Here is a 20278-nt window from a genome sequence, read left to right as displayed (position 1 = left end):
GTATCCAAAGCTAAAGGCCTTCCGATGTATTATTTATTTTGCCCTGTGAGACTTCGACATTGAAACGCCATCCTGTGATTGGAGGATGAACCACAGCCGCCCCACTTTTAGAGTAGCACCTGTTGTGGGAATTATGGTATATCTAAATGTTTTCTTTTAATTTTGTAGAATTTTGCAGATTCTTGGCATTCCTGTACAACATCTTCTTGTGATCAGCGACAGGAAGGATGAATCTGGCCGGAGCCTGCAGTGCATCAGTTCAGCCCCATTAGTTCCATCTTTTGCATGAGTCCGTCTTAGAAGTAATATTAAGCAGATGCCGGGAAATATCAATAAGTAATCACCACCGACCTAATAACTGACACTACCAAACAACTTAAGGTTAATATGATGTGGCAGCAGTGCTTGATTGTTTTCTTTTTCTTTGTCCTAGTTGCACAGGCCTCAAGGGCACTATGAAATTTAACATTAAAAGCCTTTCTGTGTAAGATAGCACTATGCCAATGCATTACAAGGCAAAACGTATATAACTCACATGATGGATCACCGTCCTGATCTGGTTTTGATTACTTTTATTTTTGATGAGCATGAATAACAAATACATGGACCAGAGAAGAATACACAAGAGTGAATATTTATATGTGTGCATCATGAACGGTCTGAAATGTTTGAGTGAAAACTTAAATCTTGTTATTGTGTATTCATTTTTATCTTGAAAGATAATGATCATGAAAAGAGGGGTACTTCTATCACTACTGCCATCTGCAGGCGTCTGGTGGAAAAAGCAAATAACCGCAAACATCATGCACCTACTGGCAGGATCTAAACAGCAGCATCACATCAGAGTTACAGATCGGAAGATGAGCACCTTGTTCTTCCATTATTATTTTTTTAAACGCTCAAAAAACCATCTAAAACTCTGTTCATCAGCCCAGGGTTTGATTCCTGCCTCCCCCGGGTTATTTAAGGTATACGATTCAGTCTTACAGTAAAAGCTATTTTTATCTCTGCCCTGAAATGTATCAACCTGTGAAGATCACTTAAGCCAGTTCAGGTGAGGCGACAAAGTTAGTGCAAAATATCTGGATCTAAAAGTTGAATGGACATATTGAGATATATACACTACAGCGGTAAGTGGTTTCAGCATTCACTGTCGGTGCTGTGCTGTGACATAAATTACCTCATCAACTGGAAATCTGTGTCACAATTTATTCAAATAGGTAAAATAGTCAGAACAAAACCTGCCTTTAATGTGCAACATTAATTGTAACTGATTGGGTCCCTTGCCCTCCAATATAGTTATTCACATTTGATTTCATTGACACAGATTGGTCACTTAAACGCATCTCTACATAGTGAGTTCATTCAGCCCCTCACCTTACATTGAAAACATTGTGTTTTTGAGTACCACAGAAAAGTAGCCTCTACTACCTTGAGGCCCCACTTCCTCCCCACGGTGACAGCCATGGTAACGGTTATCTGTGACAAAGATCAACTACACTTGTATTGAGCTTTGAACCGCTTGTAAGAGCCTTAAGAACAACATGCATCCGGCCAAGCATATCAGGGGGCTGCCTCGTGTTTCTTCACTATAAAATCAAGAGCGTTAGGAACCATCTTTAAAGAGAGAAAATGTATTTCTATTTATTGGAGCAATAAAAGTGGTGGATGTGTCAAAAGAAAAAGAAAATACTGAAGGTGACTGTATAGTTAATTCAAACTGTAAGAAAAGGTTGAAAAAGAAAATCAGAGTATCTTGTTAAAAAATTCACCCAATACAGTGCAATGCTACTCACGCATGTGTTTGTTCCTCTGTCTTATGCATACAGGTAAGCATGACATGTTTTTTTTTTTCCTTTCTCCTCCTGGCCTGATGTGTCACTGCAGCATAAGCTACAAATGTGTAAAGATTTGTTGACAGATACCGGAGGACTCAAGTTGTTGTATAACTTAAACGATTTACAGCTCTATCAATTGACAACCTGGGATCACGTGTAGTTAATTTGTTTCCCTGTTATTTCTACTACCTGAGTGTCTCAGTACACCTTCAGCGTCACTGTCCCATGTAGAGGGACGCTTCAGGACATGGCAGCAAGAAAACCTACAGGTGTACTTGCTCTTCATGTTATTTTCCTTTGTGGTTCTACACTCTGCATGGTGAGAAGTTGGATTGACAAGATACTGTCATTTTTTTTTTTCATGAAATTAATTTGTCAATACTTTTGCAATCCCATAACATTTACATTTTTAATTCTCTTTTGTGCAGCCCACAGCCAAACTATTAGGTAGGTGTTTTATTTTTTCTAGCAAGACATTGACTTCACTACCTTTTTTTTCCTTGCTGTAATTTTTAAGTCTCTTCATTCACACAGACTATGATGTGGACGGAGGGCGGGACCTTGACATCTTTGACATCAACGAAGGTATTCAGAGAGGAGGACAACAAAAGAAATGTTTTCTGCACATGTTTCCAGATTAACAGTTTCCTTTGTGCTTGGTGTCCACAGAGGCAGGGCTCAATCTTGTGGAGGGAGATATCGTGCTCGATGAGAAGCAAACTCGTAATTCAATAATAGGGGATGAGTACAGGTGGCCAAAGACGATTCCATACTACATGGAGGATGACTTAGGTAAGAGTGTCTCCTAGAAGTTCACAGAACAAAACCCTAAATTCATCTTAATTCCTCAAAATACTGGCTATAATTATTCTTTTAAATAAAATGTTTGATTTAGATTATTTGGTTTCTCTGTTGGGATTCTTCTATAAACTGATGAAACTATCATAGTAAAACAACATTTCCTCAATTTGGCTCTGAATCTATCTTTTTTTTTTTTTTAAGATCTCTGTTCCTTTTAAGTTAAAATGCCTTTCCCTTTTTTAGGTAACATTTTCTTGAGCTTCACACATCATTTGCAGAAAACTGTAATCTACTAATTGATGAAATTTCAACGACATTAGCTGAATGAATAACTGGTTTATTCACCTGTAGCTTTAGTTTCAACCTTAGTTACTTCTTCAGGTTGTGTTTAAGGCATCAATAGGAATGATCAAATGGTATGAAATAATACTGACAGTAGCCTTTCTATTTATCATTTTGTTGTACTTTTGATGTGTTAAGAACGTTAATTTCAAATATTTTGATCTTACAAACTTGATATTCTGGACTTTAACTTGTAACTGACATTTTTCTAATGGTTTGCTATAGATAAAAATAGTACTTTTTGAGTACTGTTTTTATACAGGTGCTTTCTTTAAGTTCTGAATAGGCACCACATTAATTGTGTTTTACTTTTTTTATGTGGGACTGTTGTTTGATAAATTGGTTAACTTGGAAATTTTATGCATAGCCAATGTAAAAAAAGAGAGCCATAAATAATGATTCATGTTGTGTGATAACTATTACTCAATTTGAATTTGCATATATTGTCATCTTCAGCAAATATGCAAGCTCAGTCTGTGGGCCAAGGAAGTTTCAGTGGGGTCTTGAAGGACCTCAAACGATGAGGGATTTAAACCAGTGCCAATAAAACACAAGAGGGGGATAACCCAGAACATATAGACAGAGTCTGCTGTTTATTAATCAGCTTGTATTACATCAGACTTGACTCAGACTGGGTCAGAATAGGGAACAGAGGTTACACATTACCATCACTGGCGTAGTCTTTATGTTTGATATTCAGCCATTTACATGCAATGCTTTGATCCACATATATGAACCTTATGGGGGTACCTTGAATCTTAACGTGCTTTAATAATTCAACAGAGGACTTTATGAACTGTCTCTGCATTATGTTTCAACTTAAAAGGGCAATTTGAATAAACATTTCTTCAGGCTTTAAATGAACTTAATTAACATCTTCTCTGCAGAGATCAATGCAAAAGGTGTAATACTGAAGGCCTTTGAGCAATACCGGCTCAAGACCTGCATCGACTTCAAGCCTTGGAGTGGAGAGGCAAACTACATATCCATCTTCAAAGGAAGCGGGTAAGACGGTAAAAAGGTATACCATAGCATGATAATCTACACTATATCTATAGGTGCATCAAAGACAATGCGTCCTTAAATGTTGCTTTCCTTTTTCTAAAAGCTGTTTCTCCTCTGTGGGAAACCGGAAAGTGGGGAAGCAGAGATTGTCCATTGGGAGAAACTGCGACCGCATCGCCACCATTGAACATGAGTTCCTTCACGCTCTGGGTTTCTGGCACGAGCAGTCCAGATCAGACCGTGATGATTACGTCAAAATCATGTGGGACCGCATCTCTGAGGGTACTAAACTTCTCACTGCTGGACTTTAATTAACTGAAACACATGCCCATTCATGCTCCCACACATGATCCATCACTTTATGACATGCTAATTTTAAATGGCTTGCATTTGCATGTGTGTATTTATGACTTAGATTGAGAGGCAGTGTGAAGTAGCATTTAGGCCAAATATTTACATGTAAACAAGCTTTGGCACAAATTCACATTGTAAAGTCTTACATCAATGTGGGATATGAGGGAAAGCACTGCAAGCAGCCATTGGCTTATTGCATGCGTGTAAAGCATGTGCATGTGTTGTTTTTCCTGCCCGCATAATCTGAGCGAGATAAGCCGACGATAGTTCTTTAAGTATCAGACTTTGTATCTTAGCTGCACTCACCTATGTGCCTCAAATCCTTCATTGAAAAATCTGCTAAAATTTCATTTCCGCTGGTTTCCCTGTTATAATGCACTTGTTGATCACATTATCTCAAAATAACAAAGCTATTTTTTCCTGTGCTAGTGGTATAATTTATTGACGACCAAGAGAAAAAAACAAAACAATCGGCTGATCACTGTGAAAGGCCAGACCAGGACATGCAATGATAACACTGAGGTCAGTTTAGCCTGCGTCTAGGTCACTAGTTCTCTATGGATTGGAGATAAATAAGTTGAGGACACAGGAAAACAACTGGAAATGACTCTCTATCAGGGGAAAACAAAACCAGTAAACAAAATGTATAGATGCATGTCTGCTCAGGGCTACTGTGCTTAATATATATATGTTTTAAATCTAATGTATTTTTGCAAACAATCATCTCTCAAATAAATCCTTCAATTTTAGAGCTTTAAGAAAAACATTGTGACAGGTACAACATTTCAGTAACTCCTTTTATTTGTGTCTGATTTGTAGGTAAAGAACACAACTTTAACACCTACGACGACACCACCTCTAGCTCTTTGGGTGTGCCCTACGATTACGGATCCATGATGCACTACAGCAAAAACGCCTTCCGCAACGGCACTGAGCCAACCATTGTCACCAAGATCCCCGCTTTCAGCGACGTCATTGGCCAGCGGATGGAGTTCAGTGACAGCGACCTGCTCAAGCTGCACCGCCTCTATAACTGCAGTAAGAGTCAACAACCCACACCCAAGCTGTTTGTCTAGATCTAAGTGCAGTGTCAATGCACTCCAATGTTCTTGTTCTCATTAGTTTGTTATCTTCGTTAGATCGTTTATCTCTTAAACTCTCGTTACATGAAAACGTGGACGAGCAGAACAAATCTCAGTTTATAGCAGTGCAAAGTTCTACACTTACGTGTTGTTTGTTCATGCGACGCCTTGTAGCACAGGGATCCACCTTCCTGGACTCATGTGACTTTGAACGTGAAAACATCTGCGGCATGATCCAGGGTCAGGGGGATGAGGCCGACTGGGTCAGGGTTGACAAAGCTGCAGGAGGGCCCGACACGGACTACTCCAACATGGGCAAATGCACAGGTGAGGAGGAAGGATGTAGCAGGGAATAAACATGACACTTGATGCAGTTACATATCTCCACAATGAAGGTTCAAAGTGTGTCTCAAATCAACACTCTTTATCATTTTATTGCAAACTTTGGTCCCTGAAATGTTCACGACCAAAGCTGATATGAGCCATCAGTCTGTGTTTCCTTAATCAAGTGTTAATTCTGAACTTAGTCTTAGTAGGACATTCTCTCTCCTTACTATCCCCTTTACCACAGGGGCGGCAGTAGCTCAGTGTGTAGGGACTTGAGTTGGGAATCGGAGGGTCGCCAGTTCAAGTCCAAGCACAGATTGGTCTGGTAGCTGGAGAACCTCTCCACTCCACTCCAAAACTGAGTGCTCGCTGTGGGCAGCCCCCTCACTCTGAGACCTCTCCATTAATGCATTTCCATAGGATCCTGTTTGTGCATGTGTGTGTTCATGTTCATTAAACAGAGTGTAAAACTGAATATTCCCCTCGCGGGATTAATAAAGGATAAATTATTAAATTACCACAACTCAGCAAGCAAAAGTTGCCCAGAAATGCACCAAGAGGGGACATTTCATATCAATCAAACCCTCATTGTAGAAGATGGCAATTTAGTTTACTTTAGAGAGAAGTTTCACTGATGCTTCACTGCTTTTAAAACCAGAACTTTTTTTTATTTTTTCACACATGATGCATTTAGTCTTCATTGTTAGGGAATCTCTGGAAAACTAGTATGGACCAGTATTGTCTGGGATTTTACTGTTTCAGTGCTTGCAAGGGATGTTCTAACATAGACTTAAAACAGCTGAACCTACATAATAATGATCAGTATTTCATGAAATAGCCCATATCATATTTCCTCTGTGCAATTTGCTTTGAAACATTGCTCAGTAAAAAATGTGGTAACCAAGAGAAATTTGTCTGTGTAGGCTCGGGGTATTTCATGCACTTTAACACTGGCACGGCCAGCAACGGGGACACAGCTCTGCTGGAGAGCCGGATCCTTTACCCCAAAAGAGGATACCAGTGTCTGCAGTTCTTCTATTACAACAGCGCTGGCACCACTGACACTCTGAAGATACATGTCCGAGAGTATGACAGTGATAACCCCAACGGAAAACTGCGCTTAATAAAGACCGTAGATGGTGACTACTGCTGCCTCAAATTTACTTACACAATGCATGCTTGTGAAATCTGTCCATATTAGACCTTCTGTTGAGTTGATTGCTTCTTTTTTTACTTCATGTGCTTTAACAGGATCCCCTCAGGAGCTGTGGCAGCTGCACCACGTAAGTTTAGATGTCAAAAATAAATTCCGTGTTGTCTTTCAAGGGACCAAGGCAGGTCCCGGGCCCTCAGCAGGCGGACTTTCCCTGGATGATATCAACCTCTCTGAGACCACCTGCCCAGAGTTTGTGTGGCGTGTGAAAAACTTCAGTCACGTTATGGACAGCACGCCAACAAACACACCTATCTTCAGCCCCCCATTCACCTCAAAGGAGGGTTACAGCTTCCAGATGACGCTGTATCCCAACGGGACGGATGGGTACCCCGGTGAGCTGTCAACATACGCTCACCTGGTGTCCCGGGAAGGGGACACTGGGCAGAAATGGCCGTGCCCCTGGAAACAGATGACTATGATGCTTATGGACCAGCACCCACACATTCAAAAGCGCATGTCTAACCAGCGCAGTGTCACAACTGACCCAAGCATGAAGCTGACAGGTAAAGCTAAATTCAGTGTCCAAAAGATTCAAATCATGTGTTGTTTTATGTTTAACAACTTATCAATTTTTTTTTTTTTTTTTTGCTGTTATACTAACCTTTCCCAACAGGCTCTGACCTATTTTTCTGGGACGACCCTCGCAAGGTGGGCAAAGAGATCACAGATTCGGATGGGTCCAAGTATTTCAGAGGGCCAGGTGCTGGGACTGCAGTGTATCTAACCCACCTCAGAGCAAATAGCAGGGACTTTATAAAGGGAGGAGATGCCATCTTTCTTCTCACTATGGAGGGTAAAAAACACCGGATTTCAGTATCAACTTCAGCCAAGTCAAGTTTATTTGTATAGCACGTTAGAAACAGCCTCAGCTGACCAAAGTGCTTTACAGACGAAAAGGAAACATTCAGTGTCCGGACATATCTAAGATAAGAAAGAATAGTGTTGCCCCAAATCTTACCATTAGTGCTTTCATTTTGGGGAAGCATATTTATCTTGACCTGCATTATGGTTACAAGCTACATCAGTGTGTTACAAAGCAGCGCCCTACTATATGTGCGATCATGTATGCCAGTGATGCATGATCACATCCATAATTACCACAGCCACTTACCAGAAACACAACACATGCAATCACTGCCTGTTCGTTACATGTTCATGTTTCTCCTCCACTCGGGTTCAATTAACAGCTTTCTCATTGCCGCTCCTCTTCAGATGTGTCTCATCTGACAGTGACCCAGCCTCTGCCTTCCGCAACCCCGACCCCCCCTTCAACAACCCCCCATTCAACAACCCCCCCTGAAGTCTGCCTCAATGTGGAGTGTCTAAATGACGGAGTCTGTGTGGTGGATGAGGGGAAGGCCGCATGCAGGTGTGTAATCTGTCTGGACTCAGTTAATGCAGATGTTATAATTGGCAAGACTAAAAGGGTGCTTTATTTGAAATAAACACACATACTTGTGCCCTTATGAAAAGATAAGCGCTCAGTGAAGACATCCCTCGTCCCAATTATGCCCCTATGCCCTACTGACAAGTTACATAACCTCTTCTATGGCCCTAAATTCACACCACAAACAAAACAGCATTGCCATCTTAAACAGGCCCAGGTAAGTAGTGACAATGGCGATAATACCTACCCTACCACATGGCCACTTCTGGACCCCACAGCTCAACCCGTGTATGGGCTGATGGACAGCAAGAGCCAGGTCATCATTGGGGTTGTCAAGAGGGAACATCCCTTCACCAGCCTTTCGTCCAATCAGTCCCATGACACCTCGGGAAGGCCGGACAGTGAGCTTCAGAGTCACCATGCTGGCTCCAAACACCCCACCACACCCATACGTACAACTTTTTTTTTTTTTTATCTTACCTACTATCTTATCTACTACAGTACATGGGCGTCACAGCCCAACAAGCACTGCCACCTTCAACAGACCCAGGCTCGGTACACGCAAACCTCTGATACTTCCGGACAGAGCAGTTTTAGTTGTTGCCCCTCTGTTATTATTATTATTTGTGCTATGCTAAGCTAACCACCTGCTGGTATTATCTTTATATTCGAGACACAAGAGTGTTAAACCCAACTCTAAATGAGCAACATGGGATTTAATGTTTTGAATTTTTGTTGGGAATATGAAATAGTTGATCTTTAGAACTAAACATCTGATCTGGAGCCTCAAAGCTCAAAGTTAGATTCAGTAGTGAATCACTTCCTATCTCATCTATCCTATTGTTAGATGATCCTATTGCTATCCTATCCCAAGTTTGCATCACCCTCTGTATGCTTTACAGTGTAGTACCTTCATGTCTTATGTTCTGCCTCTACTCCTCTCTGTCTGCTCTGTAGGTGTGTGGTGGGTGATGACTGGTGGTACTATGGGGGCAGCTGTCAGCACAAAGGCTCCAACAAGGATAAAACCACCCTGGCACTCGCCTCCTCTCTGTCCGTCCTCGGAGCGATGCTGTTGATTACGGCAGTCAGTGTCACCTGTGTGAAGAAGAAGTATAAGAAGCGAGGAAACGACAGCAGGGTCATTATGGAAAACGAGATGACCAGTGAGAGGATGTAGTGGGAGACTGACATGTCCAAATACAGCATGAAGAAAATAGGTTGTTTTTCAGTGCAATGTCTATAATTAAATGTCACGTCGAGCAGGTTTTAAAGTAGTAATGCTTTAAACTCTTTAGTTCCAAGATTCTTTGCCATTACAAACTGTAGATTGTAATATTAGATGAGATCGCCCCCTTCTGGTCATTCTATGTAAAAACACTTCAGCAATCCAGGATTATAGTATGTAAATAAACTCTTTTCAACTTCTAAAGTCTTACATGAATGTATTAATACCAAGTAAAGAATGATTATTAAAATCAGATCCAAGACAGCAGCACTTTTATTCACAAATTTAAAATTTATTATACCAAAGACAGGAACATTTGTGTTGTCTCTTTTCCATGTGGATATATTTGTTTGTATTACTGAACTTGACACAGTCATGCCGGTGAGAACAGTTACTTCAGGAGGGAGGTGGGACTAATATTAAGTGTCAGAGTGTCCATGTATGCGTTTTTGTGCGTGCGTGTCTGTGTGTGTGTGTGTGTGTGTGTGTGTGTGTGTGTGTGTGTGTGTGTGTGTGTGTGTGTGTGTGTGTGTGTGTGTGTGTGTGCATGCAAAGATCTGTCTGTGTGTGTGTGTTTATTAGATACAGTGATGACTACAGGACATCACAATCAAAGTGGAGCAAACCATCGCAACTTTGTGTCGTTATATTGCATGGAATGTTGTTTTTTCTGAGCTGTAATTGCACATATACATCTGTATGTTAGTGGGTGTATTTATGTGTGTGGGTGTGTGTGTGTGTGTGTGGGGGGGGGTCTACTTTGAAAGAAAAAGAGGAATAGAGCGAGGGAGGGAGGGGGAGGTTGACACCTCCATTACAGCAAACTCTTGGTGAACCAAACAGCCTCCCCACCATTAAAACCGTCACCGACATACAGGTATGCAGTTCCTTTAAAAGCATAAGTATACAACATTTCTCTTATTTACAATCATTGGGGAAAAAAAATCACCATTTCTCTCAGAGAAGATTAGTAAAAGTGACTGAGTCACCATAAAGAGTATGCAACTCCTAGGAGTTAGTATTCAAAATTTCTACAAAAAAATTCTATGCCTTTTTACAGGCCAAGAGCCATGATTTACTGAAGAAATACAGTATTTAAAGTGCCCTATCTACAACAGTTAAGTGTGGTATTACTGGTGTACCATTCGACATAGTTTACTGATAATAAAAAGATTATGTGTCTCTGTTTTTAAAAAGTTCTTTTCAGCAACTTCACTGCTTTCACATTAAAAGATATGGTCAGTTTTTAAAAAAACAAACAAACAAACCATGGAATCGTTATCCATATTAACAAGTGTTGTGGCGAGCTAATGCTATTGCAAAGAGACTAGTGTTGATTACATACTCAGCTGGTTGTCTAATGTAAAAACAACGTTCCACAGTCTGTGAGAAGGGCACAGCCGTGGAGCTGCACCCACAGGCTTTTCAAGAGGGTTCAGTATCATTAAAGGGCTCATTTGCTTGTTTTGTTCAATGGATTTCTGGGTAAAAACTGGTGGAGCCAGTTATAGTGCATGGTTCTTCATCGATGAGGATGTGTAGAGAAAGGAAGGCTGTTTAAAAAATAAAGTATGATCAACCTTTCGTGTGCGTCTTACAGCCTCCTGAGGGAACTAATTTCTTTGTGTGGAAAAATAGTTTGGGCTCCTGTGCATGCTGCAGCTAGGAGGAGATGAGACTGTAGTTGGTGGTGTTGTTGTTGTTGTTCAGAGTGGGGTGTCGTAGTAGTCCGAGGGCTGATCGCTCCCTGGCGGCTTCTGCTGTTTCTGCTGATGCTGCTTCATGATTTCCTTCACCTCCTCCTCCAGCTCAGGCGGGATGATGAACTGGTCATCCGGGTCGGGTTGGGCTGGAGCTGTAAAGTAGCCCCCGGACTTCTTAGAGGGAGCGTCGGCAGCCACCTCGATAAGGTTGTGACTTTTTTCCTGCTGCGCCACGGACCCATTAACCCTTCTCTTGCCAGTTAACTTTCCTCCTTCCCCAGCTCCGACTCCCTGCCATGACTCGTCTCTCTCGATCTCCTCGGCCAGGCTCATGTCAACGCCTTCCTCCAGGGGCTCGGGGGTGCATGGCGGCGGTGGTGGTGGAGGTGGAAGAGTGAGCAGGTTGTGCTCCTGGCTTGAGGATGAGGGTAATGCGGTTTGTGTTGGAGAGGAGGACTCGGCTTTGAGGCAGTGGACGTCCGCTTCTACTTCAACGCGGCTCCCGTTCGAGAAAACACCAGCGATGGGCTCCTCATCCTCGCTGTCGAGCCCGTTGTCGGAAAGTGCACTGGAGAAGGTGGCGCTAGAGAGCTGCCTCTGGAAGGAGCTGGCCAAGCAGGCAGGGTGGAGGGCACAGCAGCTGCGGGCTGAAGGCAGCTCTGCACCTGGGTACAGGTACTGGCAGGACTGGGTGTTTGCCAGTGCCTGGGCCTGCTGGTGCTGTAGGGACATGGAGTGGGCTTGGTGGTGCAGGTGGAGGTGAGGATGGTGAGGCTGCTCATGCAGCAGCACCAAGGAGCTCTGCGGGGGCTCATCGGATGAGGCGGTGGAGCCTACCTCGCTGCTCATCTCACTGGTGCTGATCTCGCTGCTGATCTCGCTGCAGGAGGACGGCGGCACAGGCAGGGAGCCATCCGAGGGACGCTCCTTGATGGCGGAGGACGACGGGGGGTAAGGGCCCAAGCCGGGGCTGGGAGGAGGCTGGGGAGGCTCAGAGCAGCAGCAGGAGCAGCAGTCCTCACTCACACTGAGCTGGACCACAACAGCGCTGAGGCTATCCGTGCAACCATAGCCCTGTGCCAGCGTGCACAGCTTCTTCGCAGCAGACAGGCCATCGGGGACGTTTCTGACAGCCTCCACAGCCTCGGTGGGTGACACAGCATCCCACAGGCCCCGACTCCCCAGAATGAAGAACTCATCCTGGGGGGTGAGAGTGACGGTCTGCACGTAAGGACAAGGGATGACTGATGGGTAGAGAAAGGAGTAGCCCATGATCCGGGTAGAATCTGTCACCCCATTCACCTTGTTGTCCTGTGAAAAAAGAAAGAAAGAAAAAACATGAATACAAGGCTTATGCAGTTTCTATCTTATGTTATGTTCTTATCTTACATCTCATGTTGTTTTGAATGTGTACTGGATGCTTTACCTCAGTGATAAAGGACGTATGAAAGGATCTTACCTCGGTGATGATAGCCCTGTGCTGCCTGATCCTGCGGTACTCCTCCTCCAGCCCCACATTGTGCAGAAGTGACAGCGATAAAGGCTTCCCATCGCGGCACAGGATGGCCTGGCACTTGCCCACGTTGGCAGCCGTAAGGGTGAAGCAGCCTCCGGGGTCGGTGGGGTCATGGCGAATGTGACACAGAGCAGCTGAGCCACCCAGTTTCTGCCCGGCAGTTCCCAGTTTTCTATTGTAGTAAAGGAGGAGAGTCGTAAAAACTTCAGTCTTTATCAATGAACTGTGTAAAGCATTGTGTGTGTGTGTGTGTGTGCTGGAGACCGACAGTTAACGAGGTCAGGAGTGAGAGAAAGAGCGGTGAGAAAACAGATGTGTTATACCTTTGCATGACGAGGAAGGTATTGGTCATGTAGTCCTCTTCACTCTTGGTCTTGTGGATCTCTTCGGCTAGCACGTCATTCATTGTGCACTGCAACAGGTAGGGCACTTCAACGTTCCTGTCCCCGTCAAACACACCGTACAGAGCCTCACGACTCCCGCAGAAACTGTTTACCGAGAGAGCTGCAACACACAGTCTGCAAATAAACACAAAAGAGGACATACAGTCATTGCTCTGTTTGAAAAAAAGAGAGCTTTCTGAGAGACCATCTTCCGTTCTCATATTGATCATACTACTCCACAAAAAGCATGAAGATATAATGCCTTCTGTGATTCATTTGAGCGTACAGCAGAATCTGCATCATCTGATTGAACCTCACATGGAAACGATATGAGCCATCTGTTTCTCCTGCGTGCACATTTGTGTGTGGAATAGGCTATTCAGCTTGCACAGAGATGTTTTTGGCATGTGATTATACATGATTCACGTTTTCAATGAGCACCGCTTCAATGTTTTCCTTCATCTGAGTCATCTGGCTTTAACAATGTGAATCCCAAGAGGTTTGAATTAGTGAGGCCTCACCGGACTGGTAGTGATAGTGGGTGTGTGTCCCCCCCCCCCCCACCACCACCACCCATCATTGACTGAATTGAACTCACTTGTTTTTGACGCCCGAGGCCTCTGTGTAACCATGACTCCACACAGCAGGCCCACCAGATGCCTCATTGGAGAAGGTTGGAGGCGGATCAATACGGAAACAGCGAATATTACTGAAAAACGACAAACAAGAAATAGTGAAAATCACTGTTTTACAAAGCGGCATAAAGATCTACTGTAATGACAGCTTACTACTCTGGGCTCTTTTTACATTCTCTCTTCTGAAAGGTGGTGTTAACATAACAGGGTTACTGGGTTAATATGGAAGTCAGATGGGACCTGAACATTACAACAGAAAAGCAAAAAACTGCATATTTACAATAATACATTCTGTGTCTAATTGCTTTGTGTTTTATGACTGTACCTTGTAGGTCCTCCTCGTTTAATACATTTAAATACAATTACACACAGAGAGGTAGAGGAAATATATTGTTGGGAAAAAGGGAACAAAATAGTCGCCCTAAAAATGCAGGTTTGGTCTGATAAAGCATACACTGTACTGTACAAACACACTGTTACCATGGAAATACGATGACAAAGCAATATTAACATACTTGAGTTGTTCCAGGGTCTTGTGGTCCAGGTTGAGTCGAGGGTTTCCAGTCAGATCCAGCTCTTGAAGCTTGGGAGGCAGGTTCTCTGGTAAAGTGATCTCACTCAGCTCGTTACAGCTCAGATCCACACACTGACAGCAGAGAGGAAGAGATGTGAGTATAAACAAACAGACACTGTACATAGATAAACTGTGAATAGATGTGCAGGGAGATGTGTTGCTACTACTACTGTCTTACTTTCATCTCCATCAGCTGCATGACCTCGGGAAAGACCTCGATGGAGTTGGAGTGGGCGATGAGTGTGTGCATTCGCCGGCAATTCATGATGGTGGTGGGCACAGTCTTCAGCATGTTTCCACTCAGGTCCACCTCCTCCAGTTCCTCCAACTTGGCCATTTTACTGGAGCAATTTAAGAACATATTGATTTATAGATTATCCGAAAAAAACAACAAATTATGGAGGAAAACTGGACACTTTCTTTACAAAGGGCAACTATAATTCTTAATAAGCTTCTAAATTGAATCAAACCAAGGGTTGGACTTTTTTTTTGCACTTTACAATATATAAATATATCGATAAATGAGTGCTCTGCTGGCTTCTATAAAAATTAAAAAAGATTAACAACCAGTAAGTTATCAGCAGATTGTATGATCTTTAAGAATGATAATAACTTTCAGCCTCAAATTTCTAGTAGCCGAGTTCTTGGCTGAATAAAAAAATACAATTAATAGATAATGAAATGAATCAATGCTGAAATAACTTGTAAATCCAGTCCTGATGTGCAGGTGAGTTTGCAGAGAGAAGAGTAAATGACACTCAGAGTTGAAGTAAAATCTTACCTTGCCGGGAACGTCTGGAGATGGTTGTAGGCCATGTGCAGAACACGAAGGTGTGTGTGGCCCGTTAGCATGGGAACACACTTATCTGTGAGCCGGTTGTTGGTCAGGTAGAGCTCCTGCAGGATGCTGTGGCTCTCCTCTGATAGGCTGGACGGTGGCAGGTGCTCCAGCTTATTAGCTGATGCATTTACACAACGTAAACTGAAAGTTAAAAAAAAGAAAGTTTAAACACATTACTGTAACTCTTTAGAGAAGGACATTTAAAAAAAAAAAAAAAAAAAGTGACAAGTCACTTTAATACAAATACCTTCATGGATTTCAGATTCTCTGACTCCAATTGAACCCGCCCTCTCTATCATCTTTGTCCTGGTTGTGTTTTTTTACCCTAACACCCTACACCTTGAATATCTTGTCCTCAGTCAAAATCTTCTTCATAATGTCTGTTCTCCATCTTCATAATACCATTCAATTCCCCTTGATGTAATCAACTGCATCAACAAATGAATCAAAATCAACTCCAGCTGGTGATTACTCCTACCTGTCAGATTTGAGGAACAGGTTGCAGGGAAGCTCCACCAGTTGATTGTGTTGTATGTCCAAAACCTCCAGCAGAGGGCGCTCTACTCTTTCAGGCAGCTTCTGCAGCTGGTTATGTCCTGCACTCAGCTTCCTCAGACTGTTGCTGCATAACAACCTGCGGCACAAAGAGAAGCACAGATGACTGGGTCAGAAGTGGAAGGAGAAAAAAAAGGGTAGACTTAGACGCTAAATAATCCTTACACGGTGTAGAGATGTAGGAGACAATTAGAGAAAGAGACAGGTACCGATATTGGTAAATAGAGAAATTAGATTCTTCCATACAAGAGAAGGTAGAAATTGTAGCAGCCTAAAAAAAAGTGAGGGACACGGGGATGGAGCGGCAAAAATGAGGATGTGAAAGCAGAAAATAGCAGCGCCTCTAGTGGAGACAGTAGCTGGAATTCATCATCCTGACACTTACTGGGTAAAAAAAAAAATACATCTGCACACAGTGAAGGGGAACAGAAAAGAGAAATAAATAAAAATAAGAGTGAAGCAGAGGTAAGAGTTGGTTCAGCAGGTGTGAGACAGAGGGAGAAGGAGGAGGTGAACTGACCTTCTAAGAGGCTATATAAAGAGTAAGAGAATGGACGAAGGCCGCAGAGGTTACAGGCTATCTGTGTGATTTACGAGGCTCTATGGGGGACAGACGACTGGCCGGCAAAGGGCAGGGAGAATAATGCAGCACTGTAGTCCATTTGCAGACTTTCGGGACACATCCACAGGGAGACTCACCGCGCTGGGAGCTCAGTGATGAGGTTGTGGCTCATGTCCAGAACTTCGAGTTTCTTTGCTTCACACAGCCAGTCTGGAATGGACTCCATGTGGTTCCTACAGGGGCGGAGAGGAGCGTGATGATGATAAATTGTGTGCAGTTTGTAAAGCGAGATACCTAAGATGAAATATGAAAAATGCACCGGGATGTTTTTCTATTCCCAAAAGTCCTGCTCTAAAAAAGTGTGAGACGGCAACTTCAGTTCTGCTTGAAATGTGGCTTCTTTTTCTGTTGCAGTAATCCAGATACACTTAACAAGTAATTTCAATCTCACCCCTGCTGTGTTTGAAAATGGGACGCAAAGATTAAAAAGCAAAATCATTGTTTTTATAAATTAGAGTTCAAGAACCCCTCTGTCTTTTATGCTAACAAGAATAGCTAGCTATCTACAGTTGCATGATTTTTCATTGATGTTGATTATAGAGGGTGAAGTGTGAAGGGTTAAGGAATGACAGCCCAACTCATACATATTTGTTTGCAAGGCATTTGGCTCTACAAGTTTAAGATCATTCTTGCATCAGTCATTTTCTTTTTAATCTGCGTGTGTGTGTGTGTGTGTGTGTGTGTGTGTGTGTGTGTGTGTGTGTGTGTTGATTTGTGTGCACTTTGTGTGGATTTCGCTCACCTCGAGATGTCCATGTAACTAAGATTGGAGGGCACAGGAGTGACATCAAGTTGTTGTATCTCTGTGGAGAGAAATCCAAACACATTAACCTACAGCAAGGACAGACGTGCTCTATTACAAACGCAGGTAGAATGAAATGGAGAGACGCGTTTGGAGTGGGGGCGGGGTGAGACGACAGAGTTAAAGAGGTATGATTGAAGAGGGACAATCAGTCTGCGGCACTGATGAGAAAAATTAATTCATGGCAAGAGAGAGAGAGAGAGAGGGGGGGGAGGGGGGGCTTTGAAGAAAATGAAGGAATACAGGAAATAACATGAGTGATATCAGGTTTAGAGAACAAGATTCAGTGAGGTGGTGTTTATGTGAAAGAAGCACACTGTTATGGTTTGCCAAACCCACCGTTGTTGGAGGCGTAGATGCCTTTGAGCAAGCAACCCTTGGCCTTGAGGCTGCTGATGTGGTTCCTCTCGCAGTGCAGCACCTCCAGCCTGGGGAATACTGAGGCGTCCAGCTCCGTCAGCCTGTTATCCCTCACATCCAGCTGGGTCACGTGCCGCAGCAGGTCAGGCTCATCTGGCACCATGCTGGAGATCTTATTCAACCTGACAGGGGGGAGCAGGGAAGAGGCTAAGGTTCAGCTCCAATTGGATAAGGTTGAACTGCACAGGCTGTGGCCTTTCTTGTAAAGCAGGGAACACGCCTCAGGTGAGGGCTGATATACTGTGCACCTTCTCGCTGCATTGTGCACAACATACACGGAAAAGTGAGCTGTGAATCTGTTGCACTTTAAGGGACTTTTGTGTGAACTACGGATATCCTGGTTGATGATTTCAGATTATTTGATGATTATAAAATATTCCGTAACTATATCATACTGAAAGTAAAGCAACTTCCAGTCACATGGGTGCTGTTTGTCATAACTGAAGGGCTTCTGATAAAATGCTGTTAGGATATACTAACAATATTTTTTTGGGTCATTTAGCCTTTATTGGACAGAAAAGAGAAATGTTGGGAGGAGAGAGTGGAATGACATGTAGCAAAGGGCCGAGGTTGGATTTGAACCAATGGCCGCTGCGTTGAGGACTATAACCTCTGTACATGGGGCCGTGTGACATAACCGCTAGGCTATCAGGAGCCCCACTAAAGTGCCTTTGAAAATACAAACTACTGGAATGTAGTTAAATGAGGTATTTCATGGTGACATATTTGTATGTTCGTCTGCATTTATTTCCTTTTCTAATAAAATAAAAAAGCTCATTAACTCCATTAGTACGGCAAGTATTTAATTATCCTTTTTATTTTAGATTGACATATCCATTGACATTTACTTCTTAATGTTTTCATTTAGGAAAAGTTGGAGAAAAAAAGTCCCTAGGAAAAACTTCAAAAATAACAAAAAAAAAAATGAAAAGCAGTTTTTTTCACATTTGAGAAAGTTGAGGCAGGAAGTCTTTTTATTTGTGGAAAATAAGTGACCGAAGAAATTAATCCAGTATAACTACTGTATTGATCAATCGTTATAATGATCAACTTTTAATCATCAGCAAACCGTTGAGATGACAAATATGTTAGTATTTTCTGCGTTCAGAATATTAGAAAAATTACACAAATTAATCTTTCTTCCTGGGAACTTTTTTTGTTTTGTTTTTTAGCATTTTGATGTAATCTAGGGCAAACGGTTAATGGATTGATGACTCTAACGCACCTGAATGTTTACTAATTGTGTCAGCTAATTATTGAAAACATTTGCTTGAAATGGATGACCAGAAACAAGCTGCAGTGTGACAAAAGAATAAGAACTCACTCATCAAAGTGATCTTTGCTCAAACAGGTGAGACGGTCGGAAAATGTATTTACTGACCTTGCCTGAGCAAAGTCAGAAGGAGTGAAGTATTAACTGGAAAAATAGTGCAAGTCACTGCAGCTCTGCGCTTTAGCAAACAGTGGTTAGACACCTGATGGAGCCACAACAGGCAAATGATTTCCTGACTCCGTGCTGTCCTGTCTGCTCGTGTTTTGGCTTTCTCTTTGTGTTTTTGTTTCTATCATTAGGGGGATAACAGGTGTCAGGGAGTGTATTGCTAAGGATAAGCATGACTCAGGACTTTAAGTGATGCCGGTTCTCTACTTAACCTGTCGTATAATCCTATAATACATAATTGTTCGTAAGATCCTGCAGACATTGTCGTACCTTAGATCGATGTGTTTGACTCGCAGCAGTCGGAAATTCTGCAGGGTGAGGGTTTCTAAGTTGTTTCCAGCCATGCACAGCTTCTCCATAGAGGTCAGCTGCTCCAGCACCTGGGGAACGTGGCTGAACTGGTTAAACGAAAGGCCCAAGTAACTCAGCCTCTGAAGGGTCCCCAGCTCATTGGGCAGCTCATCCAGACTGTTGCCATCCAACAGGAACGTCTGCAAACTGAGAGAAAGAAAGCAGATTAGGAAACAGACAACAACCAGCCGGGCTCAGTAACATTATGCCACTTGATCATAGTCAGTTTACTAGTCGTCCAGAAGATGGCAGTAGCAGTATGCATGCCCTACTGGACACTTGAGGAATTTCCAGACATACCAGATCATTCCTGCAGATTAAATTCTCATCCAGCTCTGTTTCAAGCTGCATACCTGTTTGTTAAGTTTCAGATTCATGAGATCTGGAGCACATGCACTATCCATATGGCAGCTCTGACCCAGCTACAGCATGACTCCTATTATAATGGAAAATCCTTATTTTCATGGCAGGCTGAATAATAAGGTTTAATACCCTTATTTAAATGAATGTCACATATATTCATATGTTTATGAGACTCCTTTAAAGACTTGGCTTTCCACGGGCAAGGGTGCTGATCCTGGAGCTTAACATAAAAAATTAAAAAGCTTTGAGAATCCCCATGAGGGAAAAATGTTTTCTGGCTGGCAACACTTGGAAATGTTGGCCTAGAAAATAAAATAAATCTGTGATTTGATCCGTGGGGTGAACCCAATTACCTCTAAACCCTCAGAACAAATGGACATCATTTATTTTGAAATGTAAAGTCAGTACATTGTTCCTCAAAGAGACACAAATAGTTTAACTGTGAAACAATCCTCAAGAGAATTGTTGCACCAAAATACTAAGAGTGAAGTT

The 20278-nt window shown here is 42.7% G+C and overlaps 2 protein-coding genes across 2 annotated transcripts in view; one reads left to right on the top strand and one right to left on the bottom strand.

The window, feature by feature from the left end:
* Positions 1 to 1998: 1998 nt before the first annotated feature.
* On the top strand, positions 1999 to 9842 carry mep1bb (meprin A subunit beta b). Its single transcript, XM_061044796.1, has 13 exons — positions 1999 to 2157; positions 2267 to 2285; positions 2373 to 2423; positions 2508 to 2630; positions 3869 to 3986; positions 4090 to 4268; positions 5160 to 5378; positions 5597 to 5749; positions 6673 to 6888; positions 7001 to 7468; positions 7579 to 7758; positions 8178 to 8334; positions 9310 to 9842. Exons 1-13 carry the CDS (start codon positions 2086 to 2088, stop codon positions 9530 to 9532), a joined length of 2178 nt encoding a protein of 725 aa, XP_060900779.1. The 5' UTR covers positions 1999 to 2085; the 3' UTR covers positions 9533 to 9842.
* The window catches only part of phlpp1 (PH domain and leucine rich repeat protein phosphatase 1), a 46196-nt gene continuing 35753 nt past the window's right edge, over positions 9836 to 20278 (bottom strand). The window contains exons 6-17 of the mRNA XM_061044795.1: positions 19343 to 19570; positions 17551 to 17753; positions 17152 to 17212; positions 16487 to 16582; positions 15711 to 15866; positions 15173 to 15373; positions 14570 to 14732; positions 14333 to 14463; positions 13781 to 13891; positions 13123 to 13317; positions 12743 to 12971; positions 9836 to 12594 (exon numbers count right to left, since the gene is read on the bottom strand). Coding sequence (XP_060900778.1) covers positions 11287 to 12594; positions 12743 to 12971; positions 13123 to 13317; positions 13781 to 13891; positions 14333 to 14463; positions 14570 to 14732; positions 15173 to 15373; positions 15711 to 15866; positions 16487 to 16582; positions 17152 to 17212; positions 17551 to 17753; positions 19343 to 19570 — 3082 coding nt within the window. The 3' untranslated portion in view covers positions 9836 to 11286. The remainder of the gene's footprint in view (positions 12595 to 12742; positions 12972 to 13122; positions 13318 to 13780; positions 13892 to 14332; positions 14464 to 14569; positions 14733 to 15172; positions 15374 to 15710; positions 15867 to 16486; positions 16583 to 17151; positions 17213 to 17550; positions 17754 to 19342; positions 19571 to 20278) is intronic.

Source organism: Labrus mixtus, chromosome 8 (genome assembly GCF_963584025.1).
Source record: "Labrus mixtus chromosome 8, fLabMix1.1, whole genome shotgun sequence".
Taxonomy (NCBI): Eukaryota; Metazoa; Chordata; class Actinopteri; order Labriformes; family Labridae; genus Labrus; species Labrus mixtus.
Note: the sequence above shows the minus strand (reverse complement) of the source record. Positions and strands in the feature narration are given on the sequence as shown.